The sequence below is a fragment of the Aptenodytes forsteri genome, unplaced genomic scaffold, assembly GCF_000699145.1.
Source record: "Aptenodytes forsteri isolate BGI_AS27 unplaced genomic scaffold, ASM69914v1 Scaffold21, whole genome shotgun sequence".
NCBI classification, from domain to species: Eukaryota; Metazoa; Chordata; class Aves; order Sphenisciformes; family Spheniscidae; genus Aptenodytes; species Aptenodytes forsteri.
In genome coordinates this window covers 632,189-650,801 of record NW_008795521.1, presented here as the reverse complement: position 1 = coordinate 650,801, position 18,613 = coordinate 632,189, and the positions used below count along the sequence as shown (strand labels likewise).

Below are 18,613 nucleotides of genomic sequence, written 5' to 3'. Positions count from 1 at the left end.
TGGCACTTTTTTCAGCCTGATTTTGTATGAAAACGAGGTTTACATGAACACACTGTGTCATCTTTCCTCACCGTCTTGCCTCCAACACACCTTTTGAGCTAACCAGCTGAATTTTAATTTTGACAGAGAATAGGAGATTCAAAAATACTAAGTTTTGTGAAAATTTTCAACTGGATAGAGAAGAGAAATTCCTTTAGTGACCTGATTACAGAAACAGCAAGGAGAGCTCAGTTATCTGCTCTGTTCAGTGTGTCAGCTTGTCTGACAGCCAGCCGGCAAAATGAGGGCATGGAACTGCTCCGCAGCAGCCACAGCACGTGCATTCCTCATCCACCAACTGCCCAGACCGAGGCAACTAATGAAACAGAGGGAACTGGTGCTATTATGGAAAGGAGGACAAGGGAGAGAGCTCAAGATACTGTGTGTACAAAGGGAAGGAGACTAGCAGACTAGTCACACGGGGAGAATTTGGAAGTAATAAATGTGGAACAGGTCTGATGGTGGAGAACATCAAGACAGTATGGCTGTCAAGAGCAATGTAGGTCAATGGAAGAAACGGGGATTACTGATGTAGAGTCCGTAAGGTATACAGGATACAGGCCTGTTGAAGCCTGGCAATTTTTGCTAAAACACCTGCTTTTAAGATTTCGTATTATCAATCACTTAGAATAGGCGATTCCAAAGAGAGAAACTAAACTGAAAAAATATTAGATTCAAAATTCTGAGGAGTACTTACACTGGACCAACTAGTTGTTATCTGGCAACTAGACTAATAAGGTAATCAAAGTAAACTTATACCATCATAGTTATTCAAATAAAAAATATCATTATAAGAAGTCCTTAGGTTTCAATCTTGGACAAAGCCCTTAATTCTGTACAACTCTCTGGCAGCATTCAAAGGCTACAGTATTCTATACATGATCTACTGTATCTGGCTAAGATACTCAAGCAGATTACATCATCTTGAAAGAGAGTATGGACTCTCGTAGATGAATCATTTTGCTTCCTAAAGGCCCCATTTTTAATTCATTATTAAATCTTCACAAGTATTAGTGATTTAATGACTATTTTACCTAAGCATAGCAAGGTAAAATTCTAGAATAGTGAAGATACAAAGGTAAGGAAAGCTGAAAGAAACAGACTGTCTACATGAGAAAGTATACTGGCACAGCTAAACTAGTGTAAATTTACCCTGATTGCTAAGTTGGTCCAATTCTCTCATCTTTCTTTGGAAGTTCCATAAAGTCCAGATATTTTGAGTAATTCAAGGGGTTAAGTTTCTGCCTTATCTAATTAGAGACAATATTTATAAATAGTAATTAATACTTATCATGGTACCTAAAGCTTGTTTGTTACAGTTTAATATATAATAAAGAAGTTTCTTTATAGTATAGAGTAAGAGCAAAACATCAATGCTTTATATCTTGTGCAACTTTATTAATTTTGTATCTTATGCAACTGCCTTTTATACATATTATACGTCTATTTTTTAACACATATATTTGTCCACCTCATCATTTCACCTCTTCAATCCCAGCAGAAGCTTGGGGAAAGCTGTTATACATTAAATATTGTAAAGACATACACACACACGTACACAAATACACGTTTTTTTAAATATCTGAAACAGAATTATGAAAGATTGCCTTGCCTTTGGCTATCATTAAGACTTTTATACAAAATACTCAACTGAGCTCTATAAAAGGCAGATTTTCTTTCCATAAGGCAAACTGTTATTTTGACTTAGTAAAGCAAAAATTGCATAGACAGTATCTTACCATCCAAAGTAGATTGCAATGGTCCTATTCTTCCCATTCTTCTGACTCTCCAGACATGTCTAGCGGATGGCACATACAGCTGTGTAACCTAATAAATTAACAGTATTTTACAGTTAAACATTATCTAATTACATACTACAATTTACTATTACATAGTAAATACATAAAACTGTCATGTCCAAGAGTGTGTCTGAATGCCTAAGTATCTTCATTTCTAATCCCTCCTCCTTTTACTTGTGCCTTAAAGCTGAGCTGCAAAATTAACAACAACGTAATATAAAGTCCATGTATCATTTAAAAATACCATGCAATGTTACATTAAATTCTGATATTTAACATACTAGAGAAGCTGAGTTTGAATTTTGAGATGTCAAATAAATTCTGTTTACTTTGTACTGAGAATCAGGTTAGCGTCACAGTTTAAAGACTACTACTACTTTCTCTAAGGTGTGTAGGCACTATTTCCTAAGAACTATAAAGAACTGTCACACAGAGAAATGGAAATCTTGAACACAAGGCAAGCAAATGTGCAATCATCAAAAAATAAACAGAAGAGTTCACTGCATTCACTGCATAACTATTCCATGCAAAACTTCCAGCTGTTAAGACATGTAATAGTGCAAGGTAGTCTATCTGAGTGTAACTAGCTTCTTAAGATCCAAGTTTCCAATGATTCAAAGGATGTTCTTGCACATTCATATTAGCATTTTCTTTCGCACGCACATACACGCTTTTTAAGCTCAAACAATGCCATTTTTTTCAAAAGCTCTTAGGAAAAGAAAAAAGTAATTTCTAGGTGAGATAAGTACAGAAAATGCTTCTGAATTTTCTTTTACTTTGGAAGATAATTTTGAGGGTTTTTCCCCCCACTATAGAGCAATTATTTTATTTAGCATTTTTATTACGAGAACTACTTAAAATAACTAGAAAATAAAATGCAACAAAATGCTACCAGATTTTCAGTTCTCCTCTAATATAAATGCAGATGACTTACACTGTCGCATTGTAGAGTGGGTTCTACTTTATGGAGTGGAAATGTGATTTAACATAAAGGTTTCTTAACAGATGCAAGACTTTTACATTAGAGAAAAGCTGCATTACTCCAGGTTTTAAACCACACTAAATCTGTGCAACGTCAACATCATTGATATTGTCAGGAATCAAACACCTTACCATTGAAACTTTGGCACCTGTAAGACTATGTAGAAAAAGGATATTACTCTTACCTTATCTGCTTTAATGTTTTCTTGTTCTGAGAGCCAGTGATTTGGTGGGCAGAAATTTCTCCTTGTATCCCTAGATTTCAACATTTTCACTAAGTTTGTGATGACCTAGGTGTCAGAAACACATACATTCAATATACATTTAGCACTGTGAATGAAACTGTATAATCCACAAGCAAAAACTTAAGAAAATCTTTCAGTAATGTATGAAATTGTTACTTATTTTTAACTTACAAAAACTTGCTCTTACACTTAAATACCTTAGAATGCGAGTAAGTAAGTGTGGTTCACTTGTAAGTCATCAAAAAAACCTGGCTTATTAAAGTCTCATTCCAAAACCTAAGAACTAGGACTACCTAGGACTAGGTAATCCTAGGACCCTGCACACCTAAAAAGTTGTATGCCAGTTCAGGGAAGCCTAAACAAATCATTACCAGCATTAAATTACTTGAAGAAAGTAACACCTAACCAGGTCATTTATACAATGGTCTTTTATACAGATTTTTTTTTTTTGCTTATATAGGTTTTCAGAAGTTAAACGTGTGAATAGATGTATGTTTTAGAAGAGAGAGCTATACAACTATTCTTTACTACCTCTCATTCCAAAACTGAGGTTCTGAACAATTTGGCCGATTTGTAGGTTTTCTTTGTCCACAAGAAGGAAGATTCTTCAATTTCTGTGCATCACTTTTCAAGGAAAATGCTCCACAGAAGAATGGAACTTTTGCTTGCCGTCTCAAGACAAAGGTCATTGTATCACTCCACACTAGGCAACTCTGAGGGATCAACTAATAAACAGTGGGTATTTCTGCCTATAGACAATAAACTTAACTAGCCAGCACAAGATCGTGTGATGTGCTTCTCAATGGCACTGTACAAAAGCCGACATCAGCTTCAGAAAGTAGAGAAGGAGAGGGCAGAAGCATTAAATCGGCAGCAAAAGATAAACAGCAAAAGTTACATCTCTGAAGTACATGAAAGATTAAGTACTTCTGGTTGCTGCATTAACAAACTAAAGCATTTCCAACTAAAGGTGCCTCAGAGAAATCTAAGTATCTGCTGATGATATCACCTGACCAAACACTGAGGTGATTATCCATGTGAAGAAACTAATGTTGATACTTTTAAGCGTAAAGGTCTACATCTGAAAAGACACTATAGGCTCCTTTTCTTGTCAATGAATATCTTGTTAGCATTTTCAAAGCTGGCAAGAGAAAAAAAAGTCATCTCATCCAGAAGTAGCTACTGATTTATCAAATGAACTGTACCCTCAAAGTTCTTGTCTCCATTAAAACAGATCCTAGTGTGATCAGCTCAGTTGTTTATACTGTACGGTAAACCCTACCATAAGACACTTAAAGGATCCAACATACCAGATGCAGAAAGTAAAATCACTCCTGAGAAGGACCTAGCCCAATCATGCCTGAAAGTAGATTACAAGATGACCATTTCCAGAAAAAGGATGGTTACTAAATATTCTTCCGGTGATCACCGTAAGAAGCACAAAAAGCCCCTACAGTCCTAAAAATATATGCGTGGGGTGGCTGGTTGTAACTTCCATTTAATATGCACATACATACTGTACATTATTGTAATGTTATTTACAAACTATAATGTGTTAGGTAAAAGCCCTTTAGTGTGTTAAGTTAGTAAGCCCTTTTCCAACAGAAGGTATAAGCATTTACCTGAAAACCACCTAGTAACAGTAGTTTAACAAATTTTTGCTTATCAACTGAACCATAGCGGGTGATGATGCATACACCCATACTTCACCCAACCACAAGCATTTTAGCTTAAACCACTATGTTTAATTCATTTTTTCTTCACAAGGAATTCAACTGATGAAAGATAATTCTGTCATTATTATAACCACGCAGTCAGAAAATAAGAAAATTGAATAGGTAACTAGTTTATGCACATCTTCATAACAAAATTGGGAGGCTGAGAAAAATGGTTATCATGGTCACTAGGGTGTCTTTGCAATTTTAGTATTTTTCTTGGCAGTTTCCTCCAATCCAGGGGGAAAAAAAAAAAAAAAGTAGAGATATCAAGCTAACAAATACTCCATCTCAAGCACAATTGTCATACTTGGTTGCATGCCTTCTCTCCAAAGCAAAACCAACTTAGCCCAACACTACATAAAACATAATTAAGTGGAATCAATAGAATATTAAATTACTAGCCTAAAAGACATTATCACTGCTACAATGAACAGCCATCTGTTTTGCAACTTGAAGTATAGCTCTTGAAAAATGAATAGAAAAAAAAACATACACAAAGCTTTTCTGAAGTAATCTTGCTAAAAGACAGTCTTAATGGGCAGGTGTCAAGAGTAACACAGAGTTTAATGGGCCTTCTAAAGGATTCTGTGTCTAGATACTATACAAAAGACCTTTTAAGATCCAGTTTGTAAAGTAACGTCTTGAATAAAGACAGAACAAAGAATAATGCTATTAAGGGAACTGTCTGATTACACAGGAATTTTCATCACCTTGCCCTTATAAAATTCACTGCAGGTTAGATGAGTCACTGAAGCTCTGTGGTCCCATTACCACTATACTTAAGGAAAAAAAAAAAGAAAGAAAAAAATCAGAAAAAATTAGCCATGTGAAGACCATGCTAATAAAACATTTTACAAGCAGTTAAAGAATCCTTAAAGGAAGCTGAATCAAATTAGGTGAGATTGGAGTTCCTTCTACATAATGAATGGGTACTGAGAACACCAGCAATCTAAATCCAGGACTCCTTTGTAAAATTTTTATAAGGATGTATTTTATTTAAAGGAAAGACCCACTTCAATAAATAATATTAAAGTGAGGATTTCTTTCCAATAAAGCGCCAAGTGAAAGTAATATTCAAAACTAAAATTCAGCAAAATTAACAACTTAATTTCATGGGATTAACTCAAGATAGTGAAATAATTCTTTCATTTGACAAAACCCATTTTCATGTACTCATAACTTAAGTCCTTCTGTGGAATCTGTAACAGTTGACTACACTATTCAATATTATACCAAACCAAAAAAAGGGGGATTCTGCTGAATAAAGACATTGTCACATAAATCTTAGCATTTCAAAGACCTCCAATCTGCTAGCAAATAAGCACATCATTGTCAGCAGTCTCACTGTTTTCAGATTTACTGTTACCTTGCAGAAGTAAAGCCTATATTTGCGTGTATATATATACAAGAATGTATTTCATTAGACACCAGTGGCATGGAAAATATGCAAAACAAGTGTGAGAAATTAAAAGAAAAAAGAAAAAAGAGACATTAAAAGCATAGATGATAGGGAAACAATGTGACTTTCTCTCTGAAGGCAGCTTGCAAAAGCTTTAGAAAAGATAAATCTCTCTTATTTGACAGTGTAAGAGAAAGAAAAGTATTTTCTACTTCAACACCTTATATTTATGATGAACTACTTCAGCTTTGTTTTAATGATTTGGAAGAAGATATTGCTGCCTGCTCACTGCCAAGAAACTATTTTGAAGCTGCCCTCAGGAAAGACTCAATGCTGCATACAGTGGTCTTCTTGATGAGATGAACTTTAGCTGTGTTGAATTTTTATCTGCAACAATGTTTCTGAAGGAGCGAACAAGGGAAGCTTTGTTATTAGCTACTTTTTTGGGTAGAACCAGAGCCTTCGAGATAGCCTCAAGATTTACATTTGTAATTCAGCTAATGGAAGACAACCCTGGCTCCTGAAAATAGTAAGAGTGCACCCAGTTTAGAAAGTTCCACTACGAGTTTAATTCCTGACTGCCAAAGTGGGACAGAGTAACTCAGGATTTTACAACTTTCTGAATGACAGCAAAATATGATCAAATTCACCTGAAATGTAAGCAGCTTATAAAAAGATTGATTTAATATGACAAACTAAAGAGAAGAAATAGAAGATGGCATGATATAAACTGCATACATAAAAATACCCCTTACATGCTGTCCTTAGAAAAATAGACATATTGGGGTTTTCACTTGTGACCTTTAAATCGAAAGTTTATTTGGCAATTTAAAGACAAGTAATTAAATTAAATTGTGCAAACATATATTAGATCAATCCATGCAAATTACAAATTCAGTGGTGCATTAGGACTGTATTCAATGCAATCAAAACATTATCAGTTACTCTCACTGCTATTAATGCTTATGCTCATAAGTGAAATGTGTTGTAAAATCAGGCAGAATAGGCTGGATAGAGGCTATCTTAGACTTGTAGAATGAATAAGCATTCCTTAATTAGCCCATCAGGTTAAGTGCAAGCCTTAATGGTCCTTTCCTAAAGTCTAGCATGACATCTTTCTCCAAACATGGCCAAGAAGAAAGTTCCATTAGCAATATTAATACAAGCTTAGTTGATCATTTTCATTCAATTAACTTCTTTCAATTAAATAGATAGCTTGACAAAAGCAGTGATAAAAGACCTGAAGGGACAGCTGATGACTCGAACTGAACATTAGTGTGCAAGAGGTCGCCAGTATTAAACAGACTGTAAATCTAGCATTCAATTTGGAAAATGCATTTCTTCTGCTCCCACTTCTTTAATGAGCAATTTTAGCTGACTAGATGTGTTTGCTGCAGAATTTTCATGACAAGTCAAGCACTCCTTTTTTTCGGCAACAGTTATATTAGGTTTTTTCCTGCCAATGTTTTCAGCTTCTCTTAACTCATGTCTTAGGTAGGATGCCACGGATAAAACTAGCAGAAATACATTGGTAGATATCCAGAAAGAACATACATTAAGTTTACAATTGCTAAGCCGGATTCACCATCCCATTAGTATTCCAGCAAACCCAAAAGGAGTTGTACCAACATAATTTAGTAGAACACCAACAAAACCAATGCAGCATGGTACCAATTTAGCGAAGCCTGTAATACAGAAGTACTTGAGTAATCATATGATTCAGTTAGAATTTCACACCTACATAAAGTTATAATGACATGCTTAAGTACCTTGCTGAATGGGAGACCAAGTTAAAACCTATCTTCTATACAGTAACTTTTTTATAAACAAGATAAGCAGGAAAATTAAGAATTGCCAGAAGCAAAAAAAATTGTTACAGTTCTCAGAATTACTCAGTTTAGCATATATGCCAAAAAGCAGCCTTCCCAAATCCATATTCCTTGTAACAACTGTGTTAAAAGTATAATTAGAGGGAAAAAAAAAAAATCATACCTTCAGCAGAAAACTGAAAATTTTATTTAAATATGTTCTGTCAATGAAAATTGACAAAATTTACCTTGAATAACTGAATCCACCTTTTTTGTTCCGTCTGTATACATTGCTGCATTTCTGTATTTTTTGTTACTCCAACACTCCTAAATGCTGCAATATATTCCTCACGAACCTCTGGCTTTGTTTCTGGGTAAGCCAATTTTATGATTCCTAAACATGCATCTCGAAGGCAGCGTGATAATATTACAAGCTCTTCCAGTGTAAAAGGCATCATTGATGATTGTCTTTGACCTACAACTACATAAAACACGTTTAAGTTTTTAAATGACTAACATGCATCTCGAAGGCAGCGTGATAATATTACAAGCTCTTCCAGTGTAAAAGGCATCATTGATGATTGTCTTTGACCTACAACTACATAAAACACGTTTAAGTTTCTTTAAATGACTTTCTTAATCATTTTGTTACTAAAAACCCACTTATTTCATTGGAACTTTAATACTCACACACAAAATTTAACGGTAGAGAAAAGAAACATCACCCAAAAAGAGAATGAGTATACGTTTATAAAGGCAATCAGGTCTTGTAATTGTTTGCAGTCACAATGATTTTAATTACAATATTCTCTTATTCTCTCCTGTGATTCCTGCTGTGTTAAATTTTTACATTAGACTACAGGCTCAGTCCAGAAGAACTTCACTCTCCTCACTAACTCATTAAAAATTATCATAATTAAGAACTTCCATATCAGACCTGTAAAGCTAGGGTTCCCAAGGTGCAGACCATCATTTTTCTTTTTTCTCCTAAATGCAATCACCATAAAAGAGCCAGCTGACAGCTGAGTGCTCAGGGGACTATCAGCAAGTCAGCCCAGAAGGGCCTTCCCCACAGATGTCAGCAAATCATTGCTCAGGGAACTCTGCAGCCTTACACAAAAACATTTTGCAAAGCACTGCTGTTTAGTATGCTTGAAACTCACCTTCTATTGGATCACCAAAGAATTCATTATCATGAATAGAAATAAGTGAATGACTAAACAAAGAACTAAAAAGGTAGAAGAGGGGGATAATTCGACTAGAGTCTTCTAAAGACATTGGAGAGCCTCTTGAAATCACCTGAAGGAGTGGTACCATAGACCTTAAAATATAAAATGCAAAATTAAAGAGTTGGTTAATTAAATACTCTAAAAAGTATTAACTTCAGCATTCTAGTAAAAATATTTAGTAGTAGTTCCTACAGCAAAATAAGGACAGCGCTCTCAGTTACATAACTACTATCCCTCATTCTTGCAAAATAAGGTTACTCTTCGTAAGTTCTTGTCACTATAGTATCTCAGTGTCTTGATGATATATAAACTTCGGCATTAACTATTACAGACTGCAGATACTTTCTGGTTTAGAACAGAGACACGAAGCAAAGCGAGTAACTTATCTGCATGTCAGCACAGAACAAATCTGGAGGTCCCATGCCATGGGAACATGCTTCTGCCACCATCAATGTCTGGACTACTCAAACTTGGCAGCAAACTTTTTAGCAGGGCCTGTTGCGACAGGACAAGGGGGAATGGCTTTAAAGTAAAGGGGGGAAGATTTAGACTAGATCTAAGGAAGAAATTTTTTATGCTGAGGGTGGTGAAGCACTGGAACAGGTTGCCCAGAGAGGTGGTGGATGCCCCATCTCTGGAAACATTCAAGGTCAGGTTGGACAGGGCTCTGAGCAACCTGATCTAGTTGAAGATGTCCCTGCGCATGGCAGGGGGGTTGGACTAGATGACCTTTAGAGGTCCCTTCCAACCCAAACCATTCTATGATTCTATGAGTCTAAAGTATGCAAGATAAAACTCACATACTTGGGATGAAGTACCTGGAGCTTCAGTGTTTGTTACACTGATACCAGTAAGCACTCCAAAAACTACAAAACATCCACCCTATTTTAAATAAAGATTTTATTTATTTACAACTGTCCAATTCCGAAGATTTTGCTCAGTTTTATGAAATCATAGGAGCTAAGTAACCATTACAGTCTTGTTTTCAATCGTCTTCCACGAGCGCTGTCATACCACCAGTTGTCTCATTCTCTTTTCACTAGATATGCTCTATTGTAACAAAGAGTCAGTTTCAGAAATGGTATAATACATACCCTGTAATCATTCGTGTAGTCATTGAAGATATCAAATACCAAAGGTGCCTCAGGAATCTGGCATTAAAGGCTAAACTATAAAGAAGCCTGCAAGAGGAAGTTCAAATAAATTGTCTTCCAAAATACTGTATTCACAAAACACAATGCTTCTATAAGAACTTTTCTGTCATGCATTTCTCAAACATTAACAATTCAAATTTATTTTTTCAAGATGGACGTTCTTATTTTAATCAAATCTGGTAAAAGCCCCAAAGCTGAAAAACAAGCATATAAATCCTTATAACCTAAAATACACAGTTTTCATTAACTCAACAACAAACCACACGATATAGACCCAAGTTTGCAGTATGCCACAGAATGAAACACACATTAAATAAAAATAACATACACTCTCAGTTCTTTATCTGGGATTTTTTTAAATTCTAATACAGAAAACCACACCAACTAGTTAACAGGTCACTTCTGTGGTTCTTCTGACATTAAGAAACATAGCAATTTTTGCGAAAAGTAGATTAAAATACCTTAAAGTTAATTTACGCTAGAAGCAACTATTGATTTAAAATTATGTAGCGATTTTACTGGTATATTCTGCATGGCAGATATAACAACATCAACAGAACAATGTCTGTCAGGACAGCTACCCTTATGCATACGATAATCCATCTGTAGACAGAAAACAGTTTATCCACCTGTAAAAATAAATGTGTATGTTCACAAGTCAGTTATATACAGGACCCACCTTAATCGTATTATTTCAGGCATGATTACAGCATGACGAACTTTTTGTACAAATGAGAAATAAAAAGCTTCCTTGAATTAAAAGGTCTCCCCCAGCCTATTTTTTCCCCCGCAGGAAGCAACATATGCGATAAACATAATTTGAAACAATTAATATCTTCCAGGAAACCAAACAGGATTTGACTGACTAAACTGTCATTTTTCAGATATTGAAGAACTATATTCAGTTAGCTATCCTAAATGCTACTTTCCTAGGTCTCCAAATTACTATTAGAATAAGTAAGGTCCACATCTCCTCTCAGAGGTCAATAGCCTCATAATATCAAAACTCCCTGTGACCATGCATGCAAGAGGTAGGAGGCTGGGAAATGGGAACAGGGAGGGTAGACTAGAAGTGCTGCTGCCTGAAAAAACAATATTTATTACGGACCACAGGGATAAATTAAAATTTGCCAGATGGCAAAATGAAAGGAAGTGCACATTTCATTAAGGAAAAAAGTAAAATATCAGTAAACACTTAAAAACATTTGAAAATGGTTTAAGCGGCAATTCATTTAAAGATAGTAAAACAAAAAACCCACAAGAAAACCTACATGCCTACTCACAAACAAATACTGCATAGTGCCACATGCCTCTGGGTCCTCACTTACTGGCTGCTGCAGCCCTGCAGGCTCTTTCTGCTGTGGATAGATACTCTCATGCACCCACACAGCTAGTCCCTTCTTCAGGCTCTCATTTCATATGCATTCACCAAGCCAGTCGCACAGACAAGGAACTGTGCGAGGATAAAGTAGCATTAGGAAGGGCAGAACTCTTCACCAAACAGAAAGGATCGAGTTTCACAGGTACGGGGAGCTTTGGAAATAGAACGGGGGCAGGCAGAAGAAGGGAAAATGAAGTACAAGCAGCCTCTGGTTTGAGCTGCATCTTTGCTGAAATATCACCCCTCTTTTTGAAAAAACTTTGAATTTTAAATTACATAGATCAGTACCTTTAAAAAGAGTTGGGAGCTTCATGTATTCCAGAGAAGTTGCATGTTGGTGATCATTACTAAGTTTGAGTCAAATTTGAAGCAACTGCAGCTAATGACAGCTTAAGATAAGTTTTATTCTAAAATTAAGTTCTATTTTAAATATGTGGAATTTTTGAAAAAATTCAACCTGAATTTGATACATGGGAATTTTACTTCCTTCTAAAGTCACATTATTTTGACATTTGAGTGGAAATTATGCATTATCATGTAAGGAAGGGCTTATTATATCCAGCTAATTTAGAATAAGGATTTGTATTTTAATGTTTAATTATCTGAATGATAGCTCAGATGTCTTGGTTTCCAAAATGAGAAATTTCCTCAGTGACCTTCAGTTTTCAGCCTCATATTTGAAATGAAAAGTAATTTGGCACAGCGCCATTAGGTCTCATAGGGCTTCCAAGTAAAAACTTGTTAATTTTACAATCATCCCTGGAAATTATGTAATAGTTTTAGCAGCAATGAAAAAATATTATGGACACTGAACCTATCATAATGTAATTCATTTTACATTGCTACATTCTAGCAATATTCAGCAAATAATGAAGGGAAAAAAAGGACAAACCTTAAGAGCTTATAATAACAACCTTTGTCTAAGTTTTAGCCATTTTTATTCCATAACCGTGATTCAGGCAGTCAATTGTAGCAACTGCTATATGTCATGGCCCGATTCCAGAAATGCTGAATGGATTCAACTTTCACATTTCCCTTCCCTGAAAATCTGGTTAAATACAAAAATGCAAATTTGGTAGAAGATGTTACCATACAGCCTATTTTGTCAATATGAAATACCTATGAAATATGAAGCAGGTGAATTTATCAATTCTAAAGTTACCATACTGTTACCAGAAAATAAACATGAAACTGCAAACTAAACACAGAAGGGTGAATTAGGACTTCTGTTACAAAAATTTTACATCACTAGATTCACCTGAAATACAATCCATTGCGAAAGGAATGACAGCAGAAACAACCTACTACCCTCCAACTCCAACTACAGAAATTGGCTTTCAAAGTAGAAGATGACAATTGTAACAAAAAAAACCCACAATGCAAGGATGGCCTTGGAAAGTCGTATCTCTGCAAAAGTTCAAGAAATTGGCTATATGAAAAAGTTTCAAAATTGTTGGCTTCACACTGAAAAAAAGAAAACCATGAAAAAGCCTAAAAAAAATTAAATTAAAAAATTAAAAAGTAAAAAATAAAAACTCTGATAATTAAAATAGGTCAAAATCTACCTCATTTGGCCTTTTTCTTTGGCAGAGAAAAGATGTGCATCTGCTAAAAAACAACATTCCCAGATACAACTACATTAAAATGACACAGGCACAAGATGATAATTCCTGATAAACTGCAGAACATTACAGGGCTAGCTTATGTACCCTGAAGACGAAGCATTATCAATCCACAAAGTTCAGAGATCAGTTAATGTAAAGCTTGAGTGTCCATACAATCTTGATCACTTTTTCTTTTAAAGAAAAAAAAACCCACACACAAAAACACTAGAAATCAAAAAGATTAGACATTATTTCTTTTTATGTAAATTTTTATAATCTAACTCAGGGGTTTTGTTTTCAATATTTGTGCTATTCTAAAAACAAACCAAGTGGCTGAAGTTTAAACCCTGGGTTTTTACCCCTCCCATCCAGTGGTTCTGCATTTTCTTGAAAATTGCACTGCATACCACCAACTTCTTTATTATGAGATCATTATACATGGTTTTATATAATGGATTAATTAATAGATTTTCTGTGAAGTTCAATATTCAGATTTAGCACTGTAGTTTGGAAAAAGAACCATTTTTCAACTACCAGAAAGGATAAGCTCCTTTCAAGTAGAAAAACACACACTGTCTCAGCCACAGGCTATGATGGAGTTAAATACATTCCAGTGATTTCTGTTAAGTATCTATTTTAATCATACCAAATTAAATTATCTGCTCCCAAAAGTAAGTACATAACGATCATTTATTTAGAACCTTGTTTCTCTCCATAGGTATCTAATTGTCCACAAAGGCCACATGATTTATGTGTACTTGCCAGAATGGTATTTTGGGCACCTCTGGTTTAAAAAAAAGTGTCAAATTCCTCCTGTGCAATGGGACAGATTAAGTGACCCATTAAGCTTAATTTAGCTGAGGCACCACTACAAGTTAATTAGTTAAAGGCAAGATTTTCAGTCTAGGTCATAAATTGGGCCCAGTTTCCCACTGAGACCATTTAAGTTAATGAAGAGAATACACTAGAATGAGAGGAGCTCATACAGTCTGCGAAAGGTCACTGCTGCTGGGGCAACGGATTTTGACACTTCGGAACTGCAAGGTGTCACAGGTACCAGACAGCATGCAAAGCCATCGTTAAATGAAGTATACCGCTCTTTAGGCTGCTTTATGCTTCTGCCTCTCTCCGTATTGGACCAAGAATGCAAAGCAAAGCTTAAAAACAAAAAATATGTAAAAACTTCATATACAATGTTTCTGGTTTTAAGGAAAACACAACAGTGTAAGAACATTCCCTAAAGAATTACTCAAGAATCATGCAAAGCCTAAGTATCTTCAGCACACGTATGAAGACAGGCTGTTCATATTACACCAGAATGTCAGTTTTCCAAACAATTTTCAACCACAGGTTAAGATTAGCAATGTTATGTTAATTAAATAGTAGTAATGTATGGTCGCTATGAAACTGTTAAACCAAGATTAGCAACCACCCTGGGGCACTGATCAGATGGCTGATAGCGACTGAAGTCCCAGTACTAGCACAGTTTCCACCGCTGTTTAATATTAAGCCATAGTGATGACCTGAAATCTATGGTATTAAATTATGCCCCTAAATATTTTGCGGAAACAGAATTTACTAGTTATCTAAAGTTTTGATGAAAAAAATTCTTGCAAATCTCTTTATAATGAGAACTATGCTCCAAGACTCATGTTTTCTTTTTTTAATAACTGTATTCAATAATATATAAACTTCACAGTGAAAAGATGAAAGCCCTTCCCCTCTGAAAATAAGTACAATACCCAATGACTTCATTACAATCAGGATTTTATTCTACACCTCCCATCTGGCTTACTGAACACTAGCTACAGCTATGTTATTCCAGTCTTGTGGCCTTTTTCTTTAATTGGGCTTGATTGCATCTTTCCAGAACTTACTCAGAATTTATCAGAATTCCTAACGACTAACCCAAAGCAATGTGCTTTTCCAGTAATCCACCTTTGGATCCCACCACTCTCTGTAGAGAATCAGAAAGGAACTTTAGAGGCTTGCTCCTTCTGTACTTTTGGGTATCTTGTTCTGTTCTCTCCTGGTCTCTGTTGCAAAACCAAAGAAACTACTGGGCTAATGCAGCAACACCAATGTTCCTAACACCATACAATATCATCATTAGTCAAATCAAAGATGTAGTGAGAAGTCACAAGAAGAAAAAGCATTCAGCTTTAATGGAGTGACGTAAGTCTATACTATGAGTTTCTTATCTTTTTTTCAAGAAGGAAAAAAGCCACAGAACTATTAAAACAATACAGGGATATTTGTTGTTTCCTCCCTTCCAAAGCCTGTGTTAACCTTAGTCTAATTTTCTTTACAGTTATTGGAAAGTTATTTTCAGTTATTACTCTCTTTATTTAGCATCCCACTTTGTAGATTTGCAGCCTTTATGTTTTTAATTATCATTATTTTCTATTACAGTTGTAAATGCTGTTATTGACCCAGTATGTTTCCAAACAGAAAATAAAAGAGCATTTTTGAGCTCTTAGAATATATTAAAAATAATTTTAAATAAATTATTTCTGCTTAACTATTTCTACATGGTTTAATTAAATAGATACACTTTACTCTGAATATTAAGTCATTTAAAAGTTAAGTTTCAAAACAAGTGAAGCATCTTTCAAAAGACTATCATTAAGTTTGACAAAATCATTTGGGCAATAAAAAAAATCATCAAAAAAAAAGTCTTTTAATTGTCTTTTGAAATGGCACAATGTTTACCACCTTTAAAACAAGCATCATGTCCTTTGCTAATGAGAAAAAGTCTTTTAATTGTCTTTTGAAATGGCACAATGTTTACCACCTTTAAAACAAGCATCAAATGTCCTTTGAAAAACACTCAAAAATAATTTTAAAATAGCTGCTTGGTAACTTAGGCCAGGTCTAAAATGCACTGAGAGCAGGGCAAAAGATTGACAGCTCCTGACACGATGATGCCTGGCAAACCCAACATTTATGATTGTGTAAGTCAGAACTAGTAATTAAATGTCTACTTTAATCTACCAAATACCTGTATGAATTAACTTCATTGTGACCATGAAAGCAATTCCATTGGTATTACTGACATAAATCTTAATATCTCTACTACTTATTTCTCAAATTGGTACATTCAACTATTTTGGATCTATTCAAAAGTTAAAATTTGTAAATTGCTTTCTGTTATAAGCTGTTGAGTAGAGCTTTCATAACTCCTGAATTTATCCAATGTGTAACTAGCTTGTTATCACAAATAATTGCAAAGACCCAATATGGCTTCTCAGAGGAAACAGATGCCATACTCATACAATTAAAGTTCTGTGTGACTTCTTTATTCATTAAACACCCTTTTCCACACAGTTCACCAGCAAACCTCAAGTCAAAGCAGTGATGCATTTAAACTCAGTAATTACTATCCAAGGCAATGGACTACTTGCAACAATAAAGCGGGCATACTAATTCAACTGCTGCTATGATCTTCAGGTCTCACATCCTGCTCTAATGCAATTAGTCTACAAAGAACTAATTACCCTAATCGAGCAACCACAGTTTCACTGACATCTTACTTCCTCTAACAGCTATAAACACCATTGGGCTAAGATAGCACCTAATTAGTTTTCTGTATCACTGTTTACAATGCAGTTTGAATTGATTATGTTTACAACATTCCCTAAATACTTACTTTACTACCAGCAACTACATACTTATTCAAAACTACTTGCACCAGAACAGTGTTAATACTTAGGGGTCTTAGTCTGATAATAAAAAGGTCAAAAATCTTCTTCCATTGTTACTGACATTTGTGGTTTGCAGTCTTTGTAAAAGAATGCTGTACAAACGAACAAGTCTTTTATCTCCATCTCAGGTGTCAAAGCCCTTCCCAAACAACAACAGTGATTTTCAATAGTTAGGAATCGTTTTAATTTGTAGCAAGAGAGATTTTGGCTATTTATCAAAGAGGGTAGAGAACAAGCTGATTTCAGTGCTCAGCTAGCTAGAGAGACTGTGGAATCCATATCATGGAAAGTTTTAAAAACAAGCTAGACAAACTTCTGCTAGAATGACACTTAACACTGCCTCTGAGTAAGGGGATGGATAAACTCCTTTCAAGAATCTTTGCAATCCCTATTTGTGTGTGATTTTCTGATCACAAACACGACCTGTTCCATAGTCCTCACTGTGGTGATAGAATACTAACTTATTTGCAACTCACTAAACAAACCAAGAGCTTACACTTTTGGATTCAGTGGTTACTCCAGAGAGTATAATGAACAAGAAGAAAAATAAGAAACACAAAGAATCCACTCCTTGGTTTGCCTGGAATTATTATTTAAATTCTGAAATTCTTATTTATTTCAGCTGATCATAAAAGAAAACACAGAAAAAAACCCACAGGGTATTTAAAACAAGTCTATCTATTTATACTTGCCTGACTTTTGGCACCATCATTCGGTGTTGTACCATTAGCGTGTGGCAGATTGATGCCATCAGGGTAAAGACCTCTTCACTAGCTGAATCTCTCCAAACCATATTCAAGAGAGTGTTTGTCTGCTGCTTTGTATCCAATTTCTTTAGACACTCCTCAGTTATGTACTGAACTGATATTCTCCCATCACCCTACAAACATATCAAAGAAAAATTTGCTTTAAGTCTTCTTAATGATCAAGTATCCCCTTTTTTAAAAAAAAAATACTTCAGAATTTTACTAGAACATAAAGTTTTCTTGTACAACAATTAAAACGTAAGCACATATGTATATCCCAGTAGCATTCTTAAAGTATCAGACCCAAGAGCGAACTCAAATCCCTAGGTAGGCAACTGCTGGGCTGTGGTACCAATGTTTTCACTTAGACCAGTAGGAAAGACTACCTTTAATGTAAGCATGTTCTGCAACACTTGGCTACAATAAGGCAAGATCATTTACTGACATAAAACATGCAAATAGTCATCTCTTCCCCACTGACACCAGTCAGCATTGGACATGAAATCCAGAAATGGATGTCTACTGTAAGTTCCTTTACAAACAGTATTTTCACATTCATTATCTATGGGTTAACAAATAACAAAAACTTCAGGGCGGCTAATACACGTTTGGGTAGTACCAGAAGCGTACAAAGAGGAATGCTTTCTCTTGGCATAGAGCTAAGTGGAGCTAAACCTTTTCTTTTCCTTAACTTCCTCTCTTTATCTTGCCCCCAATGGAGCAAAACAGTCTGGCTTATTGAAGGATACAAGTTATCCAATTAAGAATTTTTAAGAAAGAGGGATTCCCCACCCACCCACTCCCCC

General features: G+C 35.2%; 1 protein-coding gene across 1 annotated transcript in view; it reads right to left on the bottom strand.

The window, feature by feature from the left end:
- The window catches only part of UBE3C (ubiquitin protein ligase E3C), an 86,011-nt gene that overhangs the window by 44,672 nt on the left and 22,726 nt on the right, over positions 1 to 18,613 (bottom strand). Inside the window, exons 10-15 of the mRNA XM_009281838.2 lie at positions 17,754 to 17,941; positions 10,313 to 10,399; positions 9,153 to 9,310; positions 8,238 to 8,470; positions 3,005 to 3,109; positions 1,779 to 1,866 (exon numbers count right to left, since the gene is read on the bottom strand). Coding sequence (XP_009280113.1) covers positions 1,779 to 1,866; positions 3,005 to 3,109; positions 8,238 to 8,470; positions 9,153 to 9,310; positions 10,313 to 10,399; positions 17,754 to 17,941 — 859 coding nt within the window. The remainder of the gene's footprint in view (positions 1 to 1,778; positions 1,867 to 3,004; positions 3,110 to 8,237; positions 8,471 to 9,152; positions 9,311 to 10,312; positions 10,400 to 17,753; positions 17,942 to 18,613) is intronic.